Genomic DNA, 22430 nt, shown 5'->3' on the forward strand with positions numbered 1-22430 from the left:
CTATCCATTAACACAAAGACCACGACTTACGTATGGTGCAGTGCCTGCCGTTCCAGCCCTGGACGCAGACACAGGTGCCATTGTGGCACTGGCCGTGGAGGCTGCAGCGACTGTCGCACGCCCGCTGGTCGCACCGGTCACCCGTCCAACCTGCCTCACACTCGCACCCACCCTTGTCGCACTCTCCGTGCACACACTCCAGGCTGCAGCGAGCTGTAAGGGAAGGAGTGAGAGAATGCGTGAGACACTGTGTGGGAGAGAGAGAGAGAGGGAGGTACAGAATGCGTGAGATGCTGTGCGGAAGAGTGAGAAAGAGGGAGGGGGGGAGGGGGGAGGGGAGACGGAGTGAGGGAGGAAGGGAACGAATGGAGAATGAACAGACAGATGGAGCCTCATATTACCCTTAAATAATCGATAAGCGGACAGACAGATACAAAGACATACAGAGAGAGAGAGAGAGAGAGAGAGAGAGAGAGAGAGAGAGAGAGAGAGAGAGAGAGAGAGAGAGAGAGAGAGAGAGCGTCGGTAGGGAATTAGATGAGGTTAGTGAGGTAATTGAATTGAGATCAGTGTCTGTGATCCAGCCACTTCCTGCCTAGCGATAAGAGTAAAATTAATTAGCAGGGTTTGGAATTAGCTGCAGATTGGGTCGTGATTAGCGCCGAGTATGTGTGTGGGACACGCTGAATGGCCTCTTCTTCTCCTCTCCCTCTCTCTCTTCCTCCTCCTCTTCTTTCATCTTACCCACCCACCCACCCACCTAACTCTCCTCCCTCCCCCTTCTACGACCGTCGTACCCTGGGCCCGCGGTAATATCGGCCTGGGAGAGAGAGGGGAGAGCCAGAAAACTAAAGGATTTATAAGACTGTGTTTCTCAACCTTCGACAAATTCGCGCGGCACTGTTCTCCAGCAGTGCCAATCCCGAGACATCCGCCGCTGCCGCCTAGCTGGCTGGCTGGCTGGCTGACTGGCTGGCCTCTAGTGCCATGGGACGCGCCGGTGGGATCCCGCCGGGAGAGGTAATGCCAAGGACCGTCGGGGGTTCCAAAGATGGATGCTGAGAGAGAGAGAGAGAGAGAGAGAGAGAGAGAGAGAGAGAGAGAGAGAGAGAGAGAGAGAGAGAGAGAGAGAGAGAGAGAGGACCACGGTGGGGACAGCGAGAGAAAGTGTGGTGATTAGGAGAGTGTCGTAGGTGGCGTGGTGAGGGTAGAGCCACGAGTGGATGGGTGAGGAGACTGCCATACGTGGAGTGGTGAGGAGACTGCCACGGGTGAGGTGGTGAGGAGACTGCCACGGGTGAGGCGGTGAGGAGAGTGCCGTGGGTGGCGTGGTGAGTAGGGGGTGCCAATATCGGAGGGTAGGTGAGAGAAAAGTAGGAGTAGTACCAGGGAGGAAATATAATGGATGGGTATGAATGATACGAGAGGACAAATTCCAGGCCAAACTGCCGCGAGCAGTGCTGGGGGAAGAGGCGGGTGGAGAGGAGAGCCGAGGGTTAAGCAACCGAGAGAGAGAGAGAGAGAGAGAGAGAGAGAGAGAGAGAGAGAGAGAGAGAGAGAGAGAGAGAGAGAGAGAGAGAGTATAAGGGAGTATCAGGGAAGTAGTACCATGAGGGTAACACCCTGAAGGGATGGTCAAGGAGGAGCTAAGATAACACACCTGCGACAACAGAAGCAGGGAAAGCATGTATCACACTAAGTGGCACTTCATCTCCTCTCATCACCAACCCCTTTACTTCCAACACCAGATAATATGGACGTGACAAACTGATACAAAATAGAAAAAAAAAACAAAGAAATAAATAAGCACGACTACAGAATAGACATAAGAAAGATGATTAAAAAGAAATAATAAATGAAATTGCGAATCTGGAGGAATCTTTGAAGACAGCGAAGCGTAAATATTATTCCCACATCAGTCAATCCTTATTCCAGAAATGGATGAAATAATTTACCGCACAGTAAGACAGCACGACCTCCTCCTCCCACCAAGAGACCAGAAATGTATTCAGTAAAAAGAACGTTCTGGAACACAGGCGGACAGGCTATACATTACGCCAGGGAAACTAAATCCTGTGAAAAAACGGGGGGAGAGAGAGAGAGAGAGAGAGAGAGAGAGAGAGAGAGAGAGAGAGAGAGAGTCTTTGTGTGTGTGTGTGTAAGTGTGTGTGTGGTTACTATTTGTGTGTTACGTGGGAAAGAGTTTTACAATCGTGTTGCCCCGTCTCTTAACCTTGTATATATGTGCCATGTCGTTGCACATGTATGTATGGACACACACACACACACACACACACACTAGCCTGTGTGTGTGTGTGTGTGTGTGTGTGTGTGTGTGTGTAAGTGAGGTACATATTAATAAAAGAAATGCATTTACACTATGAAAACACATAAACTACAAAGGATGTATAGAGTATAAAGACTACAGATTATAGACCATTCAGACTATATGTTATAGTCTATAAAGACTATAAGATGACAAAAATGATGTAGTGTGTGATGCAGAAGCATCGAATGTCATACACAAACCCATAAACATCAGTAACACAAAATCATGCTTTCTGGAAAAGAAAAAGAAGTAGAGGGTGTAGATGAAAAAAAAGGGGAGATGAAAAAGTAAAAGTATGAAGACTAAAAAAAAAGAAATAGAAAAGAGAGAGAGAGAGGAGAAAAAGTTTACTCGGAAGGTACAAAGACTGGAAGAAATATACGCAAAAATACTTGTATATGCAGAGAGATCTGCGACGAAACAAGAGGATTATAAAACAAAAATGTCAAATGTGTGTTTGTGTGTGTGAGAGAGAGAGAGAGAGAGAGAGAGAGAGAGAGAGAGAGAGAGAGAGAGAGAGAGAGAGAGAGAGAGAGAGAGAGAGAGAGAAGAGGGAAGAGAATAAATACTGGAAAGGGCCAAAGCTATTCAAGAGAATATGAATGAATGGAACGGTAGAGTATGGAGAGAAATTTACTCCATACCGTAAGCACAGAACTGTCTTCATCATACGGATATATATACTCAACGGTGAGGCAAGTGCCAAGAACACCATCGATGCAGATGAAGAAGAAGAAGACGAAGAAGAAGGAGAAGAAGAAGAAGAAGAAGAAGAAGAAGAAGAAGGAGAAAGAAGAAGAAGAAGAAGAAGAAGGAGAAAGAAGAAGAAGAAGAAGAAGAAGAAGAAGAAGAAGAAGAAGAAGAAGAAGAAGAAGAAGAAGAAGAAGAAGATATATACGAAGGAGGAAGAGGAGGAGGAGGAGAAAGGTCAACTGCACCCTCGCCTACAGTCAGAACCCAGGATAATTCCATGATAAAGTCTTTAAAAAAGTTTATAGAGGGCGAGGTAGGCCATAAATCAGGGTTGGTCTTCCCAGAGGCAGACAGACCATCATGACCGCTCGGCTGGGTGGGCACATTTAGTTTCTACGTTATTACACAGACCAGTACATAACCTGCACCACATGATCGCCTCGTATTTTACCCTCTTGTTCTTCACTACTTTGCTTCAGAGAAAACTTAGAATTCACGCTTTTCTAGACTGACTTAATCTGTTGAAAATAAATAAATATATATATATATATATATATATATATATATATATATATATATATATATATATATATATATATATATATATATTATACTTTTAGATACCGGGGAATGGGCAAGACAGCGAATAAAACCATCCAAGCGGAAGTGAGTCATAGGGTGGGTGAGGGGTGGGTCCAAAGTTATTAGGAACGCTGAAGAATGTGTAGCAGAGAACGTCATCTGGGTCATCTAGGAGGGTAAAAATGGGTATGTTTGAAGGTATATTAGTCCCACTAATATCATATGGAAGGGGTACAGAGAGGGTTGGTTGTGCGGAGGAGGGTGGATGCGTTGGAAAATGAAATGTTTGAGGGCAATACGTGGTGTGAGGTGGTTTGATCGAATAGGTAATGAAAGGGTAAGAGAGATGTGTGGTGAGAAAAGAAAAAAAATAGTGTGGCTGAGAGATCAGAGGAGGGTGAGCTGAAAGGGTTTGGATACATAGAGAAAATTGAGTGAGGTTGACAAAGAGGATATACGTATGTGTTAGAAGTGGAGGTAAACAAGGAGAACGGGGAGACCAAGCTGGAAATGGAAGGGCGGAGTGAAAAAAAAGAGTTTGAGCGGTCGGGGTCTGAACATGTAGTGGGGTGAAAGGTGTTACACAGGATAGAGTAATATAGAACGATGTGGTGTCGACGTCCTGTCAATGGACTGAACTAAAGCATGTGAAACGTGGATAGGGAGCTGTGGTTTCGGTGAATTACGCATGATAGTTATGGAATGCATGTGATCGGATGCGGTTCCTGGCGCTACCTCGCTAACGGGGGAAACCGCGAACAAATATTAACATATACATATATACATATATATATATATATATATATATATATATATATATATATATATATATATACATATATATATATATATATATATATATATATATATATATATATATATATATATATATGTGTGTGTGTGTGTGTGTGTGTGTGTGTATGTGTGTGTGTTTGTGTGTGTGTGTGTGTATGTGTGTGTGTACACGTGTATAAATAATACGCATGCACATATTCTTCCACATTTTCTCTAAAAGCGTTATACCTCTGTATATAAATTCCAAAAAATGTTCTTATATCACGATAATTCATGATGCAATTATGTCCGTGACAACCACTTAGCGACAGTAACAACCTCCTTTACTATGCTGGTCTCGTAATTGCCTTATTAACGCAGGGAGTTAGTAGCATTTCATATTTTTCTTATTTAACAGGGAACTCCTAATTTTCTCTTCTATATATTCTAAAAGTATATATATATATATATATATATATATATATATAAGCAGTGTAGGTCATGTATTCAGCCCAAATGCTGGACGGTAATGCTCTTGCGCACGACCCTTGAGCACGTCAGTATGACCTCTGGGGGCTATGGCGCTCGCACTGTCGTGCTCAAGGGTCGTCCCGTCGAGCTCCTGGCGTTTTAACCACCACCTCTGCATTAACAACTGCCTGCACACCAGTACGCCTTCGTGCCTCGTTCGTGAAATTACTGAAGTTAATGAAAAACCGCAACCCTCAGGCGCGGCGAACACAACTGCCAGACGCCAACCTTAACCAGCTTAACTAAACGCTGGTCAACGGAGGCTTCATCACGGCCAGCGTCAGCCTGGGCCACCCGCGGGCATAACTTACGGCGGGAGAGACGGAATATAAATGCGGCAACGTCCTTATTATGAGGTAATTCTTCATCAGGGTCTGAGAGGAGGACGAGAGGGAGGGAGGTGGTGCCAGGAGGGAAGAGGGCGGGAAAAGGAGGCTCTCTCTCTCTCTCTCTCTCTCTCTCTCTCTCTCTCTCTCTCTCTCTCTCTCTCTCTCTCTCTCTCTCTCATACACACACACACACACACCAGGGAGAGGGAGGGTATTATCTGCACAACCCGCCTGGGTAGTACAGGGATAGTGACGGCTGTGGAGTGAGCCAACAATATTTCCCTTGCCAAGTTTCATTCCTTAAGACTCAGGTTGCTGTCTTCATCCACACGTGGGCTGGTGGCTGCTTCAGTCCACAACTATACCATCTCACCCACCTCACACGTAACACTTGGCGACGTGTAGATCACAAAGACTTGTTCTTTGTAACTCTATATTTTCTTGGTAGAGCGCTACGCGTTAGTCAAGCTATTTGTCAATATTCGTCGTCGTAAGCACTCATAAGCGTACACACACACACACACACACACACACACATACAGAGGGTAAGCATGGAAAATAAAAGTGAAGCAATGACAGAACAAAGAGGAAAAGGAAATGAAGAAATAAAAAGCCAGCATGTAAGGAAGGAGAAGAAAAAGACGAGGGAGAGGAAGACATGTTAGGGTCCAACAACAAGAGACTGGCTTCAGGACCGAGCTCTCTAGTGGGACCCCCGTGATTGGCTGGGTCTTGAAGAGAGGCAGCCACTCAACATCAACTTCTTGAAGACGCTCTCACTGCACACACACACACACACACACACACACACACACACAGACACACACACACCTCAGTTACCCAAACTGACTATGATGGCGGGCGAGCGATGACTTCGAATGATCACAGGGACAAAGGAGAGTGAAAACAAGTGATAATAGTGCATCCATGACCTCGAACAACGTGCCAAAGAGAGTACGCCAGAGAGAAACGAATAAAAAAAATTGATGCATTTTTCTTAAAATTTTGATATGCAAATTGAAATTGTGACGTGTAACATTACTGAGAGAGATAACTATTATATCATCGTCATAATAAAAGTGACGGTCAAGTTATTACAGAAGTCTGAAGATAAAACAGGCATCCAGGTGCGTGTTAAGGTTAAGCAGACAGCGGAGCGCTGATGAACAAACGAACATACGATGAAGAGTCATATTCTCTAAGTCTTATGAAGAGTGGTCGATGAACTCTTCAGAACAACAGTCAAGTTTAGTAAAAAAAAATAGGGTAAGTGACCCAGGACATCTAGGAGACACAGGGTTGAAGGTGATATACAAAAGTAGACAATAACGGAGAGTCTACATTTCAAAGAACAATACGGAAGATACGATAAATCCGGTTTGGGAAAATAGGGGGAATACGGGAATAAGTGTTGGTATAATGACTGCTGGGGAGTGATATATCGACATATGCTATAGTGGATACAACATTCAGAAGACCATATCACTCTAACACATGTACTACCGAGGGAGGGAGAGGGAGAAAGAGAGGACACGTATGACAATATGGTAAGAAATACCAGGAGGATCACTCAGGCGGCACAAAATCTGTGGGACACGGGGAAGTGATTCGTGGCCAGGACCACCCAACAAACAGAATCCAGACAAAAGGCATATGGCAGTCAGGCCTACGGTGATAAGAACCACACACACACACACTCACACTCACACACACACATGAAGTACTCTCATTCCTCCTCGTTAATCAGGCAACAACTTCCCAAACACTTCAACACTGTACAGGACAACTCGAGTGCGCGTTATGATACGACATCTGTTTCCCTAGTGCCTGCTTTTTATCGCGCCTCGAAAGACCAGGTAAATGAGTATTATAAGTTCTACACTCACTCTTCTAAAATCTTCACGAGCTGTATTTTCATGGCCATCTTAGGGGCACTGCTCCTGCTGTAGTACACTGTAGCAACAGTTGTTAGATTTCCTGAAGACCTCACCAGATCAGCGGTGAGGAAGGACATGACTTGGGAGGCAGCGCCACCAACGACGCAGCGAACCTCGCTAGCTCGGCCCCTGACGCTCATACCGCCAAAAAACTGAGGCAGTTCATAAGAGCTTCAAAAACTCGAGGGCGAGGAGGAGTGACCCAGACGGCTCTTAAGTGCCACTTGAGTGCGTGAAGGACGACAACAAACAGTGTGTGATGACCCTCCAGCAAAACGCAGTGGTTGGGGAGGGAGGAAGGCAAGGAGGGAGCCAGGCAGGGTGCTGCAGCCGGCACGAGGAGGAGGAGGAGGAGGAGGAGGAGGAGGGTGAAAATTCATTTCACTCGCGGATACTTTGCGCGTATCTGCTTCAGCCCGACGGTACGACCCTGAGCACGACGGTACGACCCCCTGAGCACGACGGCACGACCCTTGAGCACGATGCCACGATCCTTGAGCAAGACTGTACGACCCCTCAGCACGACGGCACGACCCCCTGAGCACGACGGTAAGACCCCTGAGCACGACGGCACGACCCTTGAGCAAGACTGCACGACCCTCCAGCCTAACGGTACGACCCCTGAATACGACGGTACGATCTCTGAGCCCGACGGCACGACCCTTGAGCACGACGGTACGACCCTTCAGCACGACAGTACGACCCTTGGGCATCATGATCTTTGTTCCAAAGCCAGGCCACAATATCCAAGGGTCGTAGATGACGTGCTCATTGGACGAATATTCTTGACGATAACGGTGATAGAAGTATATCCATGGCCTCGAACAACGTGCCATCTATGTATTCAAACTTTACATTCACATGAATAAACGTATACATGGGTGTTGACGCGCTCCGCCTACAAGTGGGTGACATAGCAAGGGAGAAGTTACGCCTGGGCGAGGCTGTATCATCCTCACGGGACGGAGGGGAGTCCAGTCTCTTCCAGGACCTTCATACCCTAAAGGAGTCCAACGTTCCCCAGCTCCTGCGCGAAGTGTGCAAGAACCATGAAGCCATAGCAGCCCGGTAAAAGATGTCCTGGGGTGGCGCAACATGTAATCATGCGTGTATATACCATATATTGGTAAGTCCAGGAAGTATATCAGTATACGATGAAAGCATCAATTCAAAACGACCCATGAACCTCAGTGTATATCACTTTTTCTTATAGTACTAATTCATCAGACATCTGAGTGCTCGGTGGAGGCTCAAAATCTACACATGAACATCATTATGAAAATATATATAACCTAAATGAACTTTGATGATAACCAGGAATTCACAATAATAATAATAATAATAATAATAATAATAATAATAATAATGATAATAAAAATAAATCATTACATCATTACTATTATCATTATCATCATTATAATAATAATGATAAACAAATAAATCAATTAAGCAATCATAATTATCCTATGTCAATCAATTCCAGAAGAACACACAATCTATTCGGCGGGAAAAACACGTGGAGAAAAAATATGAAAAACGAAAAATTCCCAAGACTTAATCCCATCCAGCGTGAGGAAGAGGAGGATGAGACGGGTGAGGAGGAGGTGGGGGAGGAGGAGGAGGAGGAGGAGGGAGACGGGGTGTCGGTGAGGAGGGGAGCCGGAAGGCACTCACCTTCCACCGCCAGTGTGACACGAGACGCACTCAAGTCAGTCCCGCCCTCATTAACATCCCCTCCTCCCCTTCCCTCCCTTGCCCCCGCTGCGGGGTGGGTTGGGGTAGTGTGGAGGGAGGGAGGGAGGGAGGGTAGGGGGGAAGAGGAGGAGGAGGAGGAGGAGGAGGAGGTCACTGCTCATCTCCTAGACTCTCATTTTCTACACAGGACTGTTCTCAAAAGCTTTGTTTTGGCCTTTTTCAGGTCATATTCTTCAGTCAGACTGTCCTCTCTCTCTCTCTCTCTCTCTCTCTCTCTCTCTCTCTCTCTCTCTCTCTCTCTCTCTAAGAATTCTTTACCTCTCAGTGCTGTTTGGGTCCATGTTACTGCTTTAGAATATTCTTATTGTTCTGACTTTTATTCATGTCAGCCTTGCCTGTACTTGGCAAGATTTCAATCTTTTTTTATGACAAGTTTTCTGAACTTTTTTGAACAAATTCTTTACGACAAACCTTCATTGAAAAAAAAAGGAATATAAGATTCTTACACTTTTTTTTTGCTTTTCAGAATCCTTATGCAACCTAGTGACTTTATTAATACGGTTTCCTACGTGCTTCTTAGTAGGTAAATGGTTCTCGAAGGGTTAGTCTACCGAGCCCTCAACGGGAAGGTCCCGTGCGCAGAATGTAGTTGTACAGAGGTCGTAAAACATACATCCTGGTGTCTCCACATCTACCGCAACACTCCACAGTCTAATGCACAGTTGAGAAGCCTTTATTCTCTTTATGCACAACAACAACAACAACCCCCCCACCAGACTGAGGGAGCGTAAGGAACAAACGAACAACGGCCTCATCTGCGCATATCCAGAAGTACGGTAGTGTAGACTAATTTGGAGAGAGGAGTTCTTCGACAAGTCGTTACTCCCAGTCTTATATCCTACATCGGTCTACCATTCATATAGGCACTTGTCTATATGACTCCAAACCTTCCCCTTCGCTTCACACGAATCAATCCTGATTTCCTTGTGGTCGTCCTTGCGTTTCGACTGCTGCTTCAAATGGCGCACCAAAGCAGTTGACCGACACTGTTCTTGCTTCATATTACTCTCTCATCTTTTTCACCGCTCTCTGCCACTGGCACTAGCATTTGGAATCCCTCCCCATCTCGCGCGAGTTTAATCTCGTTTTTATTAGAATCTCGTTTCGCCTTACATTTCGTTAACAAGGACGAAGCCTGAGAGGGGGTTCATTAGTGCGGTGCATCAGCAGGAAATGAGATATATTGCAACATGAAATGTCCGACAACGTGTATGTTAAACACACACACACACACACACACACACACACACACACACACATACACACACACACACGTGTGTATATATATATATATATATATATATATATATATATATATATATATATATATATATACTCTCGACTAATGAAGGCGATATGGTTATATAAACTGAATGTATATACTCTTAGACTAAAATGTACACCATAATCTGTGAGTGAACTATGCACTAATTACCTGTCTATGTAACAGAAAGTCGGCAGTGATGTACAGAATAACGGTAACCTACGTGAATGTGTAACAGAAGGCTAAAATTTACACTTCTGAGTACATCAGATATACAATATTAGACGACAATAAATTTCGAATAAACAAGTCAAGGATAAACAACTTCGACAAAGATAACCACATCTGACTTCAACATAAAAGAGGACAAAAGAAAACTATATGAATTAAACTCGAAGTTAAACTTGGCAGCGGTGTAACACAGACTCGGCTTCTCTTTCGCTAAAACATTTACCCAGCTGCCGGGCGAGCCATGTCAGGCACAATCCATCCTGACTGCAACTTCACACTACACCTAACTTATCAAATTGTTTCCATAAAGTCCCTAATGGTCTAACTTAGAGTCATGAACGAATAAATCCTTACATTTCCCAACTTCCAAATACTCCGGTTCATGAAAACAGAAAATCACATTCATCACTAAAAAAAAACAAAAAAAAATCTAAAACTTTATAGTTAAGAAAGAAGGTGGAAAAACCACTACACTGAATGGAAAAGTTTTAAAATGAAAAGTTTAATATTCACGAGTCTGAGAAAACAAGCAAAACCAGCAGCAGAAAACAATTAACTTTTGCCACACTGGTCGAGTCTCCACAAACCCAGAGGCGCTCCGGCGGCCGCCGGGAAACTTTCACCATCCCCCCACCCACCTTAGGATGACGCAAGATTCTTTTCCTTTTTTTTTTCTTTCTCGTGGTTGATTCTGCACTGCCTGGCATGAGGAAGTCAAGAGCAAGTAAGTGCTGTACGAATCACGAGTGAGTGAGCCAGACTGCACCTTAAATCGAGCTAAGAATGACTTACAATTGAGCTCACAACTCTATCCTCAATTCTGTCCAATCACGACTCATAAACAAGACCAAGGAGAAGCAGACCGGGGGAACAGACACTCAGAAATGAGCCATAATTGAGCTAAACTGACTCAAGTGAAACGGACTGAGCTACGCTGATTCGAATGAAACGGACTGAGCTTCGCAGACTCGAGTGGAACGGAATGAGCTTCGCTGATTCGAATGAAACGGACTGAGCTTTGCCGATTCGAGTGGAACGGACTGAGCTTCGCTGATTCGAATGAAACGGATCATGTAGACGCCAACAGGAACCTGTGAGAAGGGTTAGAGTAACCAAACGGTGAACCATGAGAAAGACAAGTGGATGCCGGGAGTTGCTCACCAATGACTCGTGAGAGTCATAAGTGAAAGGCATTAATAACTCAGCAGTGAAGCAAGAGTAACTCAGTCTAACGTGACTCATCAGTGACGCATTAATAACGCAGCAGTGAAGCATAGGTAACTCAGTGTAGCGTGACTCATCAGTGATACATGAGTAATTCAGTCAAGCGTACCTCAGCACAGATGTATGAGTATCTTGGTCTAGTTACCTTAGCACGGGTATCTCAAGGCAGAAGCCATAAGTAACGCGATATTATAAAACTAGTAACTACTAGTAAGCCAAGAGTGATTCAATTATGTACAAACTAGAGGTATCTTAAGGTTGATTCAAAGAAAAGCCACAGACGTCGCAAGGGTGACTCAGAGACAAACCAGAAGAGTCGCAAGGGTGACTCAAGAGACAAACCAGAAGAGTCGCAGGGGTGACTCAGAGACAAAGCAGAGGTGTCGCAAGCGTGACTCAAAGGCAGGCTAAACGTGTCGCAAAGAAGACTGAAAGAAAAGCTAGAGGAGAGTCGCAATGGTGTTCTCAAGAGAGAAGAAACCGGAGGTGTCGCATGAATAAAGAAAAAAAAGAAATTGCCAAGTATGATACACCAGCGAACAAGGATCTACCTCACAAGATCCCAGAGTTAATTCAGAGCGAACTAGCCAGCCAACAGCAACTCAAACGGAAGACTCGAGGGCCTTGAGTGTGAGTCAGGTGTGATTCAAGTGCCAGAGAGGTTCAACTCAGGCACAGAGCGACTTGAGCATGAGCGAGATATGAATAATCCACACGCCAGGAACCGTTTGACGGTGATCAACACAACCAACCTGAAGAGACACAACCAAGGGAAGTGAAACCTGGTTGTTACAACTCGTACTTCAAGTCAGTGGCGAAGGTGATCTCACCTCTAGAGCAGGTTAGTGGCGGAGTTAGTGACCTAAGTACCAACCCTAGAGCAGGCTAGGGACAAGGAGAAATGCGCCAGTAAACCACTAAATGTGACACGAATGTCCTACACGCATACCAGATGTGAGTTAACAAGATCCAGATGCAAGCACAGACAGGCAAGTGAATCAGGAGAGAACTAAATGTAGAATCAAGGACAGAATCATAAACGTCCCTTCAAACAGATTTGAAATATGCCATTCATAAAACCAAGAACGAATCAGGAGTGAGCCAATGAGGACTTAAGAGCAAAGAAACTAACAGTGACCCGGAAGCATAACCATGACTGAACCAAGTGTAAACCAGAGACAGAACATGGACCGAACATGGAGCCATAAATAGAACGCAGCGAGGATGAAATTACCACTTAACGGGACTTTGGGAATGTGGCGTGCTCTCCCACTGCTAAAGTACGCATGTTGCCAATCGAATCCTCCTTCTACCGTGAGGATGGTGGGTCCATTGTTGGCAAGGCTTGGGAGACTCAGCATCAATAATACCATGGTCTCGGAAAGTTGGTATCGGCGTTCTCTTGCTGCTGAAAGCGACGGTCTTACCCACCAGGTCGTCCTCTGAAGGATTGATGTCACTGTTCAAAAGGTCCGCCACCTCAATATGTCACATATCTAGTCGAGTAGACTATGTCACATACCGTCAAAATAACAGTATCCTCATCACTGAGATACGACAAGGGACATTCTAAACTGCTATTCCAACAGAATTTCACCCTTCCGTGTACATGAAGACTGTGACAAATCCTTTAAGAAATAATATACTTCCTTGGAAGTTACTGCAAAATACCTGAACTCCAGATTATTGCAAGGTGAACTGCACAAATCGATATCTAATCTGCTACAGAAGACACGGTCCTGAGATTGAATTCGTGAGCAATTTGATAAACAATTACAGCCAAAATGTCGAATCAGGACTCGTGACATTAACTGCAGACACCAAACGCAATTACTGGAAGAATGACACAATTCGAAGTGACTGACTACAAAGGAAAGACAAAATCTTAATCATCACAACTTTGGCCACAGCTTCAAGATATCTTGACTTAGTGACTTCATGATGGCTTCTACTTCTGGATCACAAGGAGCATCCACAAAGTCTTCACATTTTCAAACCAAATTTGAATTTTTCAACCACAAGAGTGACTCGTTTCTGATTTTAAAGAACATTTACAGTCCTTCAGTCACAAGCTTTTAGAATATCCGGATGATAAAGTCAACTTTTTTCCCCTGATTTATATGAATCCACTTTACCTGGAGCAGCAGCAGCGTTCAAAGTATTCCAACACCCTGTGTTTCCAATTCCTGATTCCAAGGGGTGTGCAACTCTCCAAAGTCCCTGCCATCCCAATCACAAGAGATTCAGATCTCTTATCAATAAGCATCTCAACTTCCAGCATTCCTACTACAGTTTAAGAATGTCTCCAATCCTCCAAATTAAACTACTATAGTCTTCCCGTCTCCCAGATTAAAGGAACGATCCTAAAGCCAAAGTTATCACCAAAAAATAAACCAAAGACAAGTCTCGAATCCAGACGAAAAGGTAAAGAGCAGAGAAACATACATACATACATACATACATACATAACGTACACTCATGCCTCTATCAAACCAGCTTCTATGGCCGTGCTTTGGCGAATGTATTCAACAGCGTCCCCCTCCCCTTGACGAAGAGAGGGACTTCCATAAAAGCAAGGATTACGATTCCCTGAAAAAAGGCGCTGTGAAATTGAATCGGGAGGAGGTTCCGTTCAGCCTGGTTGTTTATGAGGGCTTCGGTCCGGGGGTGCGCCTCAGGTGTATGTAATAAGAATGTAAACTATGCCCTTGTTGACAGTGGCACGGGGGGGAGAGGAGAGAGTCGGGCATAATATTGAGTCGGGAGGGAGGGGGAGAGAGAGAGAGAGAGAGAGAGAGAGAGAGAGAGAGAGAGAGAGAGAGAGAGAGAGAGAGAGAGAGAGAGAGAGAGAGAGAGAGAGAGAGAACCTACCTCGAAGTACGTACGAACGACACTTTGCGAAAAGGCGGGAATAGCGCGTAGTACTCACCACAGTATAAGAGAGAGAGAAAGAGAGAGAGTAAAGAAACTACAATACGGGGAGGAAGCAAGAAGGAGACAAAAACGCTGATAAGAAAGAAGGATGAGAGAAAAATAAGATGGAGGTAAGGACGGACAGAAGCAGCGAGACACACAACTGAGAAGGTGTGAATAAGAGAGTGGAGAGTGGCAGGGAGGGAGGGAGGTGTAGAGGACGAGGGTGAGTAGCGAGCTGCGCATGTAGAGGGCGGAGAGGAAGGCCAACAGTCTTTATTGACAAACTTGTGACCCTGGCGCAATTTTGAGAATATTAATCCAAAAGTTGGCGGGATTATTGTCCAACACGAGTGGTGATAGCGACGGGTGTGTGTGTGTGTGTGCGTGTGTGTAGAGAGTGGGGGGAGGGGCGGATATACCAGCCAAAGAAACTAAGGAACGCACGTATTCACGCATACCCCAGCATCGCATGCATGCTTGCTTGCATGTTTGATGCACATGCATATATGGAAACGCAGTGCATGTGTGCTGACGCACACAACTGTGTTTGCAAGTGTGTGTGTGTGTGTGTGTGTGTGTGTGTGTGTGTGTGTGTGTGTGTGTGTGTGTGTGTGTGACATACATTCAGATGAAGGCAGTATGTATGAATATGTGTATGTATATGTATGTACACGTTGAAATGTATATGTATGTATATGTGCGCGTGCGGGCGTTTATGTATATACATGTGTATGTGGGTGGGTTGGGCCATTCTTTCGTCTGTTTCCTTGCGCTACCTCGCCAACGCGGGAGACAGCGACAAAGTATAATGATAATAATAATATACATATTATATATATATATATATATATATATATATATATATATATATATATATATATATATATATATATCTTTTTCTTTCATACTATTCGCCACTTCCCCCGATAGCAAGGCAGCGTTAAGAACAGAGGACTGGGCCTTTGAGGGAATATCCTCACCTGGCCCCCTTCTCTGTTTCTTCTTTTGGAAAATTAAAATATATATATATATATATATATATATATATATATATATATATATATATATATATATATATATATATAGAGAGAGAGAGAGAGAGAGAGAGAGAGAGAGAGAGAGAGAGAGAGAGAGAGAGAGAGAGAGAAATCCCTCCCCGTGTCCGTGCCTGCTGTCGAGGGATATCAGAGGCATCCATATCCAAACTCCATTCATCATACAGCAAGGCCACATTCCAGCTGATATTTGCATTCCCTGAATACTTTCGTCTTCCGTCGCTTTAATAAAAAGTCCTTTTTTGTCTGTGTGATGGGGTGGGGAGGGGATATGGGGGGTGTCGGGTGCCCTGGAACACGGTTTTGGTTGTAAACGGATGAAGCGTTTTGAAGTTTAATTTTCCTGCTTTCTTCCCTCCCTCCTCCTCCCTCCCCATGCCTTTCCCCCATCCCCCACCACCCTCCCATCCTCCACCATCACCATCCTCCCCGACTCCCCTAACCCACGACCTCCTGCCTCCCCAGCCGACCAACACTAACCCCGTGTTCTCCCACGTTCCACAGCCAAACCGGCCAATCCGTTACACCAACCCTCGTGTTCCCTACCAACCAAGCACCACCCCTTCCCATCGACCTTTTGTTTTCCCCACCTCCCCTTCAACCAACCAAGGTATCAACCAACTCTCGCGCCCCCCTCCTCCCTAATGAACCAACCAAAACGAACCCCCGTATCTCTTATGCCCCCACGTCCACGAACCAGCAACGCCACCATCACGCCTTGTGCTCCCCCTACCTCTCCTTGTGTCTCCATCTCACCAACCAATTAGCCAACCCACCACTAACCCCCTGATATATTCCCCCCGCTCCCCTCTCCCTACGTCCCTACCAAGCCACCAGGCCTACACCCCTCAGCCAAATAATGAGTCTGCCACTGTCATTGGATCTCGATTTCCCATTGGTCATTAAGGTTTAAGGTTTTCCGTGGTACGATGAATATGGAAGTCTGACAAAGTAATCTGATTTTGATGATCGATTCTCTTATTACTTTCACGGTCGTGAATGCGATGCCGGGTGAACGTTACCAGACGCTACTGAGAAAAAGTAACAACTTGACTTGCGTTCCTCAATCATGACGACGATCCTTGCATAGTAAAAAAACAGGGCATGAATTTCCATCCATTATGAGCATAAGGAAAATGAACGAAAAAGAACTGCGACCGATATTATACATTTCTTCTTTCTCCGTTTCTCTTTCCTATACGTGACTGCAGAGGCTTAAGGCAGCCCCACGTGAATAAATCTGATGAAAAAAGATAAAAAAAAAACCACTAAATCACTTTTATTTCCCATGTGACTTTTACATCATAAACATTAACAGACGAGGAGATATTCAGTTTAGATAACGGGTGTTATAATCACAGGGAAAGCCTCACAGAACTTGTATTACGTGTACAATACTGTGTCACCCAATGCAACACCTGACAACAAACTTATCATAACTATTTGCCATTCCCATAATGTGTACATACTCTCAGTAATTACCACCACTAAAACAACCGCTCTTCCAACCCAAGCTTGAATTCTACATCATTAGAAATATTTCCATCTAAAACTACACTCCCCCAGGGATGTACGAGTCACACCTTCTCGTCCGCACTTTGGACATCACCCATCTCTACAACATTACAAACACGTCTCAGGTCCGTAACTTTCATTGTTCAGCACTCAACTTACGCAGACGAATTATACACAGCGTTACCACACGTCTAAATCTATTGCCCCGCCCGGTGGACGTAGCCACATTCCTGTGCGCTGCAGGAGTCCCAAAGAAGCGGGGTTACTGCGGCAGGAGAGTCATTAAAGTTAGAACTGTAAATATATTTTCATTTCCAAGTATCAAATAAGCCATTATTACGTATTTATATTCTTCTTCATCTTATTATCATCATTATTATTATCAATACTATTATCATTATTATTTTCATTATTTGTTCATACTATTCGCTATTTCCCGCAATAGCGAGGTAGCGTTAAGAACAGAGGACTGGGCCTTGGAGGGAATATCCTCACCTGGCCCCTCTTCTCTGTTCCTTCTTTTGGAAAATTAGAAAAAAAAAAAAAAAAAAAACGAGAGGGGAGGATTTCCAGCCCCCCGCTCCCTTCCCTTTTAGTCGCCTTCTACGACACGCAGGGAATACGTGGGAAGTATTCATTATTATTATCATTATTATTATTATTATTATTATTATTATTATTATTACAATTATTACTATTATCATTATCATTATTATTATTATCATTATTATTATTATTATTATCATTTTACTATTATTATCATTACTATTATTATCATTATTATCATCATCATTTTTATCGCATTCATAATCATTATAACATTTCTAAATGAATGAATCACGGGCACTGGGTCACATATGAGGGTCTTGCCTCTCATCACATGAAGTTTAAGACGAATAACTGGCATGGCTGTAAGCTGAGTTCCTAAACCAAAACTCGAACATGGCCTTCCTGAATTCATGGTTAACCCACACCGCCACGGAAGCTAACATTTCAAATGTACGACTCTTTAAAATTTCCGAAAATGTGAAATTCATGCGCTTTAAAGCAAATACGAAAAATACACCCATTAATCTTGTTACTAATGTATTTCATGCATTAATAAATCCAACACACTGAGGACTGAAAATACTCGAGGGCGACTGTATAAATGTGGGCGTGTGAAGCCAACAGTGTTGACATGGAGTGTGAGGTGCCAATGTTCACTTGCTCACATATTGACCTTAACAACATGGCCTGGGCTACATACCACGAGATCCTTTCTATCAAAAAAAAAAATATATTCCTGAATGTGGGCTGCCTGCATCAAGCTACCACATTAATCACTGCTGGATTTCTTTTTCCTTTTCTTTTTTTTCTCTGAGATTTCCACATTTAATTCTTTCCTTTTAAACCTACACATTATCATTTATATGTGTCATCTATTATCGGGAAACTTATCTTCTTCACATTGTATATATTCTACTTGCCACTGTTTTTTTGAATGATTCAGCTTCTCTCCCCAAAACTTTTGAATGTCCTTTTAAGTAACCAACCTCCACGAATCTCATTCAACCACGTTGTTCCTTAATGATATTCCACCACTACCTTCCACAAAGTACCACACACTTCTGTGACATCCTCTGCTGAAATCAAGTCTTCGAACTCCTTCAAATTACCACCATCTTCGTTCCTAACTTAACTTTTGTTGGTACTGTCTGTCATTCCCTAATGCCTCTACTTTTAGAATATATTGTTTTTCGTCTTGGTATCTGATATCATCAGTAACAAAACGGTCTAACAGCAGATCCTTCTGGCTGATCCTTCATGCTGATCCTACATATTTCCTTGTTTCCTGAAGGTTTTTACGACATCCAACCACATAGGGGCAAAATAGAACGCAGTGGCTATATCTCCGTTTAAGTTTATATCTGTCCCGTGTCTTTTGTCTAAGGTTCTTTACAACCCACAATGTCACCTTTACGAGACTTGTCCGGCATATTGGAGTGGTCAACTCCTTGACTGTTTTCCCCGATTTGGAAATGTTAACTACACCACCAATCTAGAAAAGAAGGCTGTTACCCGACCTGTTTACGTGTTTTCATTTTAAAACTGTAAACACTTAAATAACGAGAACTTCATCTTCAGAATTACTCATGAAAAGCGACATAACTCTGGAGTTATATAAATAATCATACTCAGTTATTGTTGAGGATCCTTTCATGAATAATGAAGCAATCATTTATTTGATGCTTAATAAGCTTTTCTTTTTTTTTTCTTTACGACGTGAAGTAATTTTAATTACGACTAACGTACATCCAACAAAATCATGTTCATCATTATTTCTTGTAAGGTACAACACAACACCAAGACCCATGACTTGAACACGTACCTGCCAAATACGGGTCACCTAACACTTCATACAACTCGGATCACATACGGGGAGACAGAAGGTTATACAAGATACGAGAGACATCTTGTAAGATTTTTTTTCTCTTTGCGTTTTCAAGATAACCTCCGCGAAAAAACATGATATATTGAGGAGGAGGAGGAGGAGGAGGAGGAGAGGCTTTTTCTTTCTCTATCTAGAGCTATAAAGGGAAAGTGTCTTCCATCAATATCCTGATACAGCTGGTAACAATAACCGTACCACTTTGAAATATCTATCTATCTATCTATCTATCTATCTATTTATATATATATCTATATCTATCTATCTATCTATCTATTTATATATATATATATCTATATCTATCTATCTATCTATCTATCTATCTATATATATATATATATATATATATATATATATATATATATATATATATATATATATATATATATATATATATATGGAAAGGATCACAATTTTGCGCGTGATCAAGATATTCCTATGAGTCCACGGGGAAAATGAAACACGAAAAGTTCCAAAGTGCACTTTCGTGTAATAATCACATCATCCAGGGGAGACACAATAGAGAAATATAACAGTCAGTTGATATACATTGAAGAGACGAAGCTAGGACGCCATTTGGTAAATCCATTTTTGTTGATGATCTGTACCACTGTCAGTCGACCCTAACTAAACCTCCTAACTCCTCTCAGATGCTCTTTCCTGACCATCTGATCCATTCTTTATTAGTTTCAAATACTGTTCGAACCCTACACAGTACTATTCTAAACTTTTAACCATTCCAAATATCAGAGGAATCACCGATTTTCTCTCCAGATTCCGAATCTTTCACACATATGCTGTGTCTAACTCTTTCTTGATCCTTTAAATTCATTTGAATCATGACCAACTGAGGCATTTCTCAACGACCTGTAAACTCTGTGCTCAACCTTACGAAGTCTTCAGTCTAAACCTTTTCATCAACTGCAACCTATTCTGTCTCATTTCCGAGTATTTCTGAAAACTGTTTCTGAACATAATGATCACGTTCTTAAAATCACCTAGAATGACCTCCTCTTCTCAATGACAAAATAATCCTTCTAGTTATCATTAACTTAATCACCGACCCAATGATCCCTTAGTTATCATTAATTTAATCACCGACCCAATAATCCCTCTAGTTATCATTAACTTAATCACCGACCCACTGATCCCTCTAGTTATCATTAACTTAATCACCGACCCAATAATCCCTCGAGTTATCATTAACTTGGTCATCACAGACGCAATAAACCCTCTAACTAACACTAACTGAGTCACATCCGCAATAAAACCTCTAGTTACCATTAACTTGATCACTGACGCTATAAACCCCTAGGATTAATCTCACTGAATCCTTCAACTGGATCCAAGAACCTTCCAGCCATCTCCTCTAGCCAGCAAGAGTCCCCAAAACTGAGAGAACAAGCCGACATACTCTCAACATACCCCAGGAGAGTATGTGCCTGGCTCTACTTACGTGGGATATATCCTCTGTCGCATTTCATTTGCTTTTTGCCACGTTGGTGAAGGAGCCGGTTATCAAAATGAGCCAGATGCAAAAATAACTAAATAATTGTACACCTTGATTCAAAGCGATACGATGAGATTTCTATTTAAGATGAATTTGGGTTAATGGCAAACCAACGGTAAATAAGATGTGTATTCAGAGCGTACGGGCCAGAGGAACTGGTTCCATGTGCACTGAGTCCACTATAATGAAAAGCAAACGCTAAAAAAAAAAAAAAAAAATGCCAAACGAAAATAAGTATATGCCACGTACCGCCGAACACAGTGGCAGTTTCGCTTTTTTAATGCAGCATCAAAGCTCAGACTTAATTATATTAAGTACACACTCGGGAAATTACAGTGGCCCGAGTGAAAAATGAAATTAGTGTCATCACATATTTGTGCGATTTTCCTTAAATTTATTTCCCTAAAACTGAACGGTCCATCGTCCATACAATACGCGCCACTGAAAAAATAAATATCACATCATTATTATTATCGTAATAGAAAACTTGGTCTGGGTGTAGGGAAGCTGCTGTAGCTTCGAGAATGCGCTACGATCAGGAGCAGGAAACTAGACTCTGAGCGAAGAGTTCTTGGACGAAGCTGTACCCCCTAATGTCGACTTTTTACTCGCGATGTAACCACAAGCATGAGGAGTCCGGTAACACCAATAGTGCTTAATACATATAAATATATATATATATATATATATATATATATATATATATATATATATATATATATATATACATAAGCATTGTAAACCTACGACCGCACCAATGATGTTATGAGGCTTCCACAGCAGTCTGGAAATGTCATTTCATATCAAAAGTAAAAGCACCTAAGTTATTTCTTTTTTTTCTTTTTTTGTTGTTTACTTCTATATGACGCTCCTTACCTTCAGCGCAGTCGGGACCGGTCCAGTAGGTGTCGCAGACGCAGGCGGAGGCGTGGAGATCGTAGTGGCCGTGACCTGAACAGTCGGGGAGGCAGGTGAAGACCTTGTGGTCCACCGTGGAGCAGTTGTTGCCCGTCCAGCCTGCTCGGCAGACACATCGTCCCTCCACACACCACCCTCGCCCTCCACACGACGGGTCCTCACAATCCACTGTGGCGGAGGAGAAAAACATTGTTAGTGGCAGAAAAGGATGAACACAACAGTAAAACAGACAGAAAATGAAGACTAAATTAATATAACCAATTAAATACTAAAACACACCAGGTAGTAACACTAGCAACTTCCTCTTAAAACACAAAAAACACTAGTATTTCGCGCGCGCGCGCGCGCGCGCGCACACACACACACACACACACACACACATAAAAATATTTACTGATAACTTTTCATAAAGTGTCTCACACACACACACACACAC

At 43.1% G+C, this 22430-nt stretch overlaps 1 protein-coding gene across 5 annotated transcripts in view; it reads right to left on the minus strand.

Annotated features, from left to right (window-relative positions):
- The window catches only part of LOC139752068 (teneurin-a-like), a 1037677-nt gene that overhangs the window by 190186 nt on the left and 825061 nt on the right, over positions 1 to 22430 (minus strand). For all 5 annotated transcript variants that reach the window (XM_071667906.1, XM_071667907.1, XM_071667905.1 and 2 more), the window contains 2 exons: positions 21953 to 22162; positions 31 to 213 (listed from right to left, as the gene is read on the minus strand). In XM_071667906.1, coding sequence (XP_071524007.1) covers positions 31 to 213; positions 21953 to 22162 — 393 coding nt within the window. The remainder of the gene's footprint in view (positions 1 to 30; positions 214 to 21952; positions 22163 to 22430) is intronic.

The sequence above is a fragment of the Panulirus ornatus genome, chromosome 12, assembly GCF_036320965.1.
Source record: "Panulirus ornatus isolate Po-2019 chromosome 12, ASM3632096v1, whole genome shotgun sequence".
Lineage (NCBI taxonomy): Eukaryota > Metazoa > Arthropoda > Malacostraca > Decapoda > Palinuridae > Panulirus > Panulirus ornatus.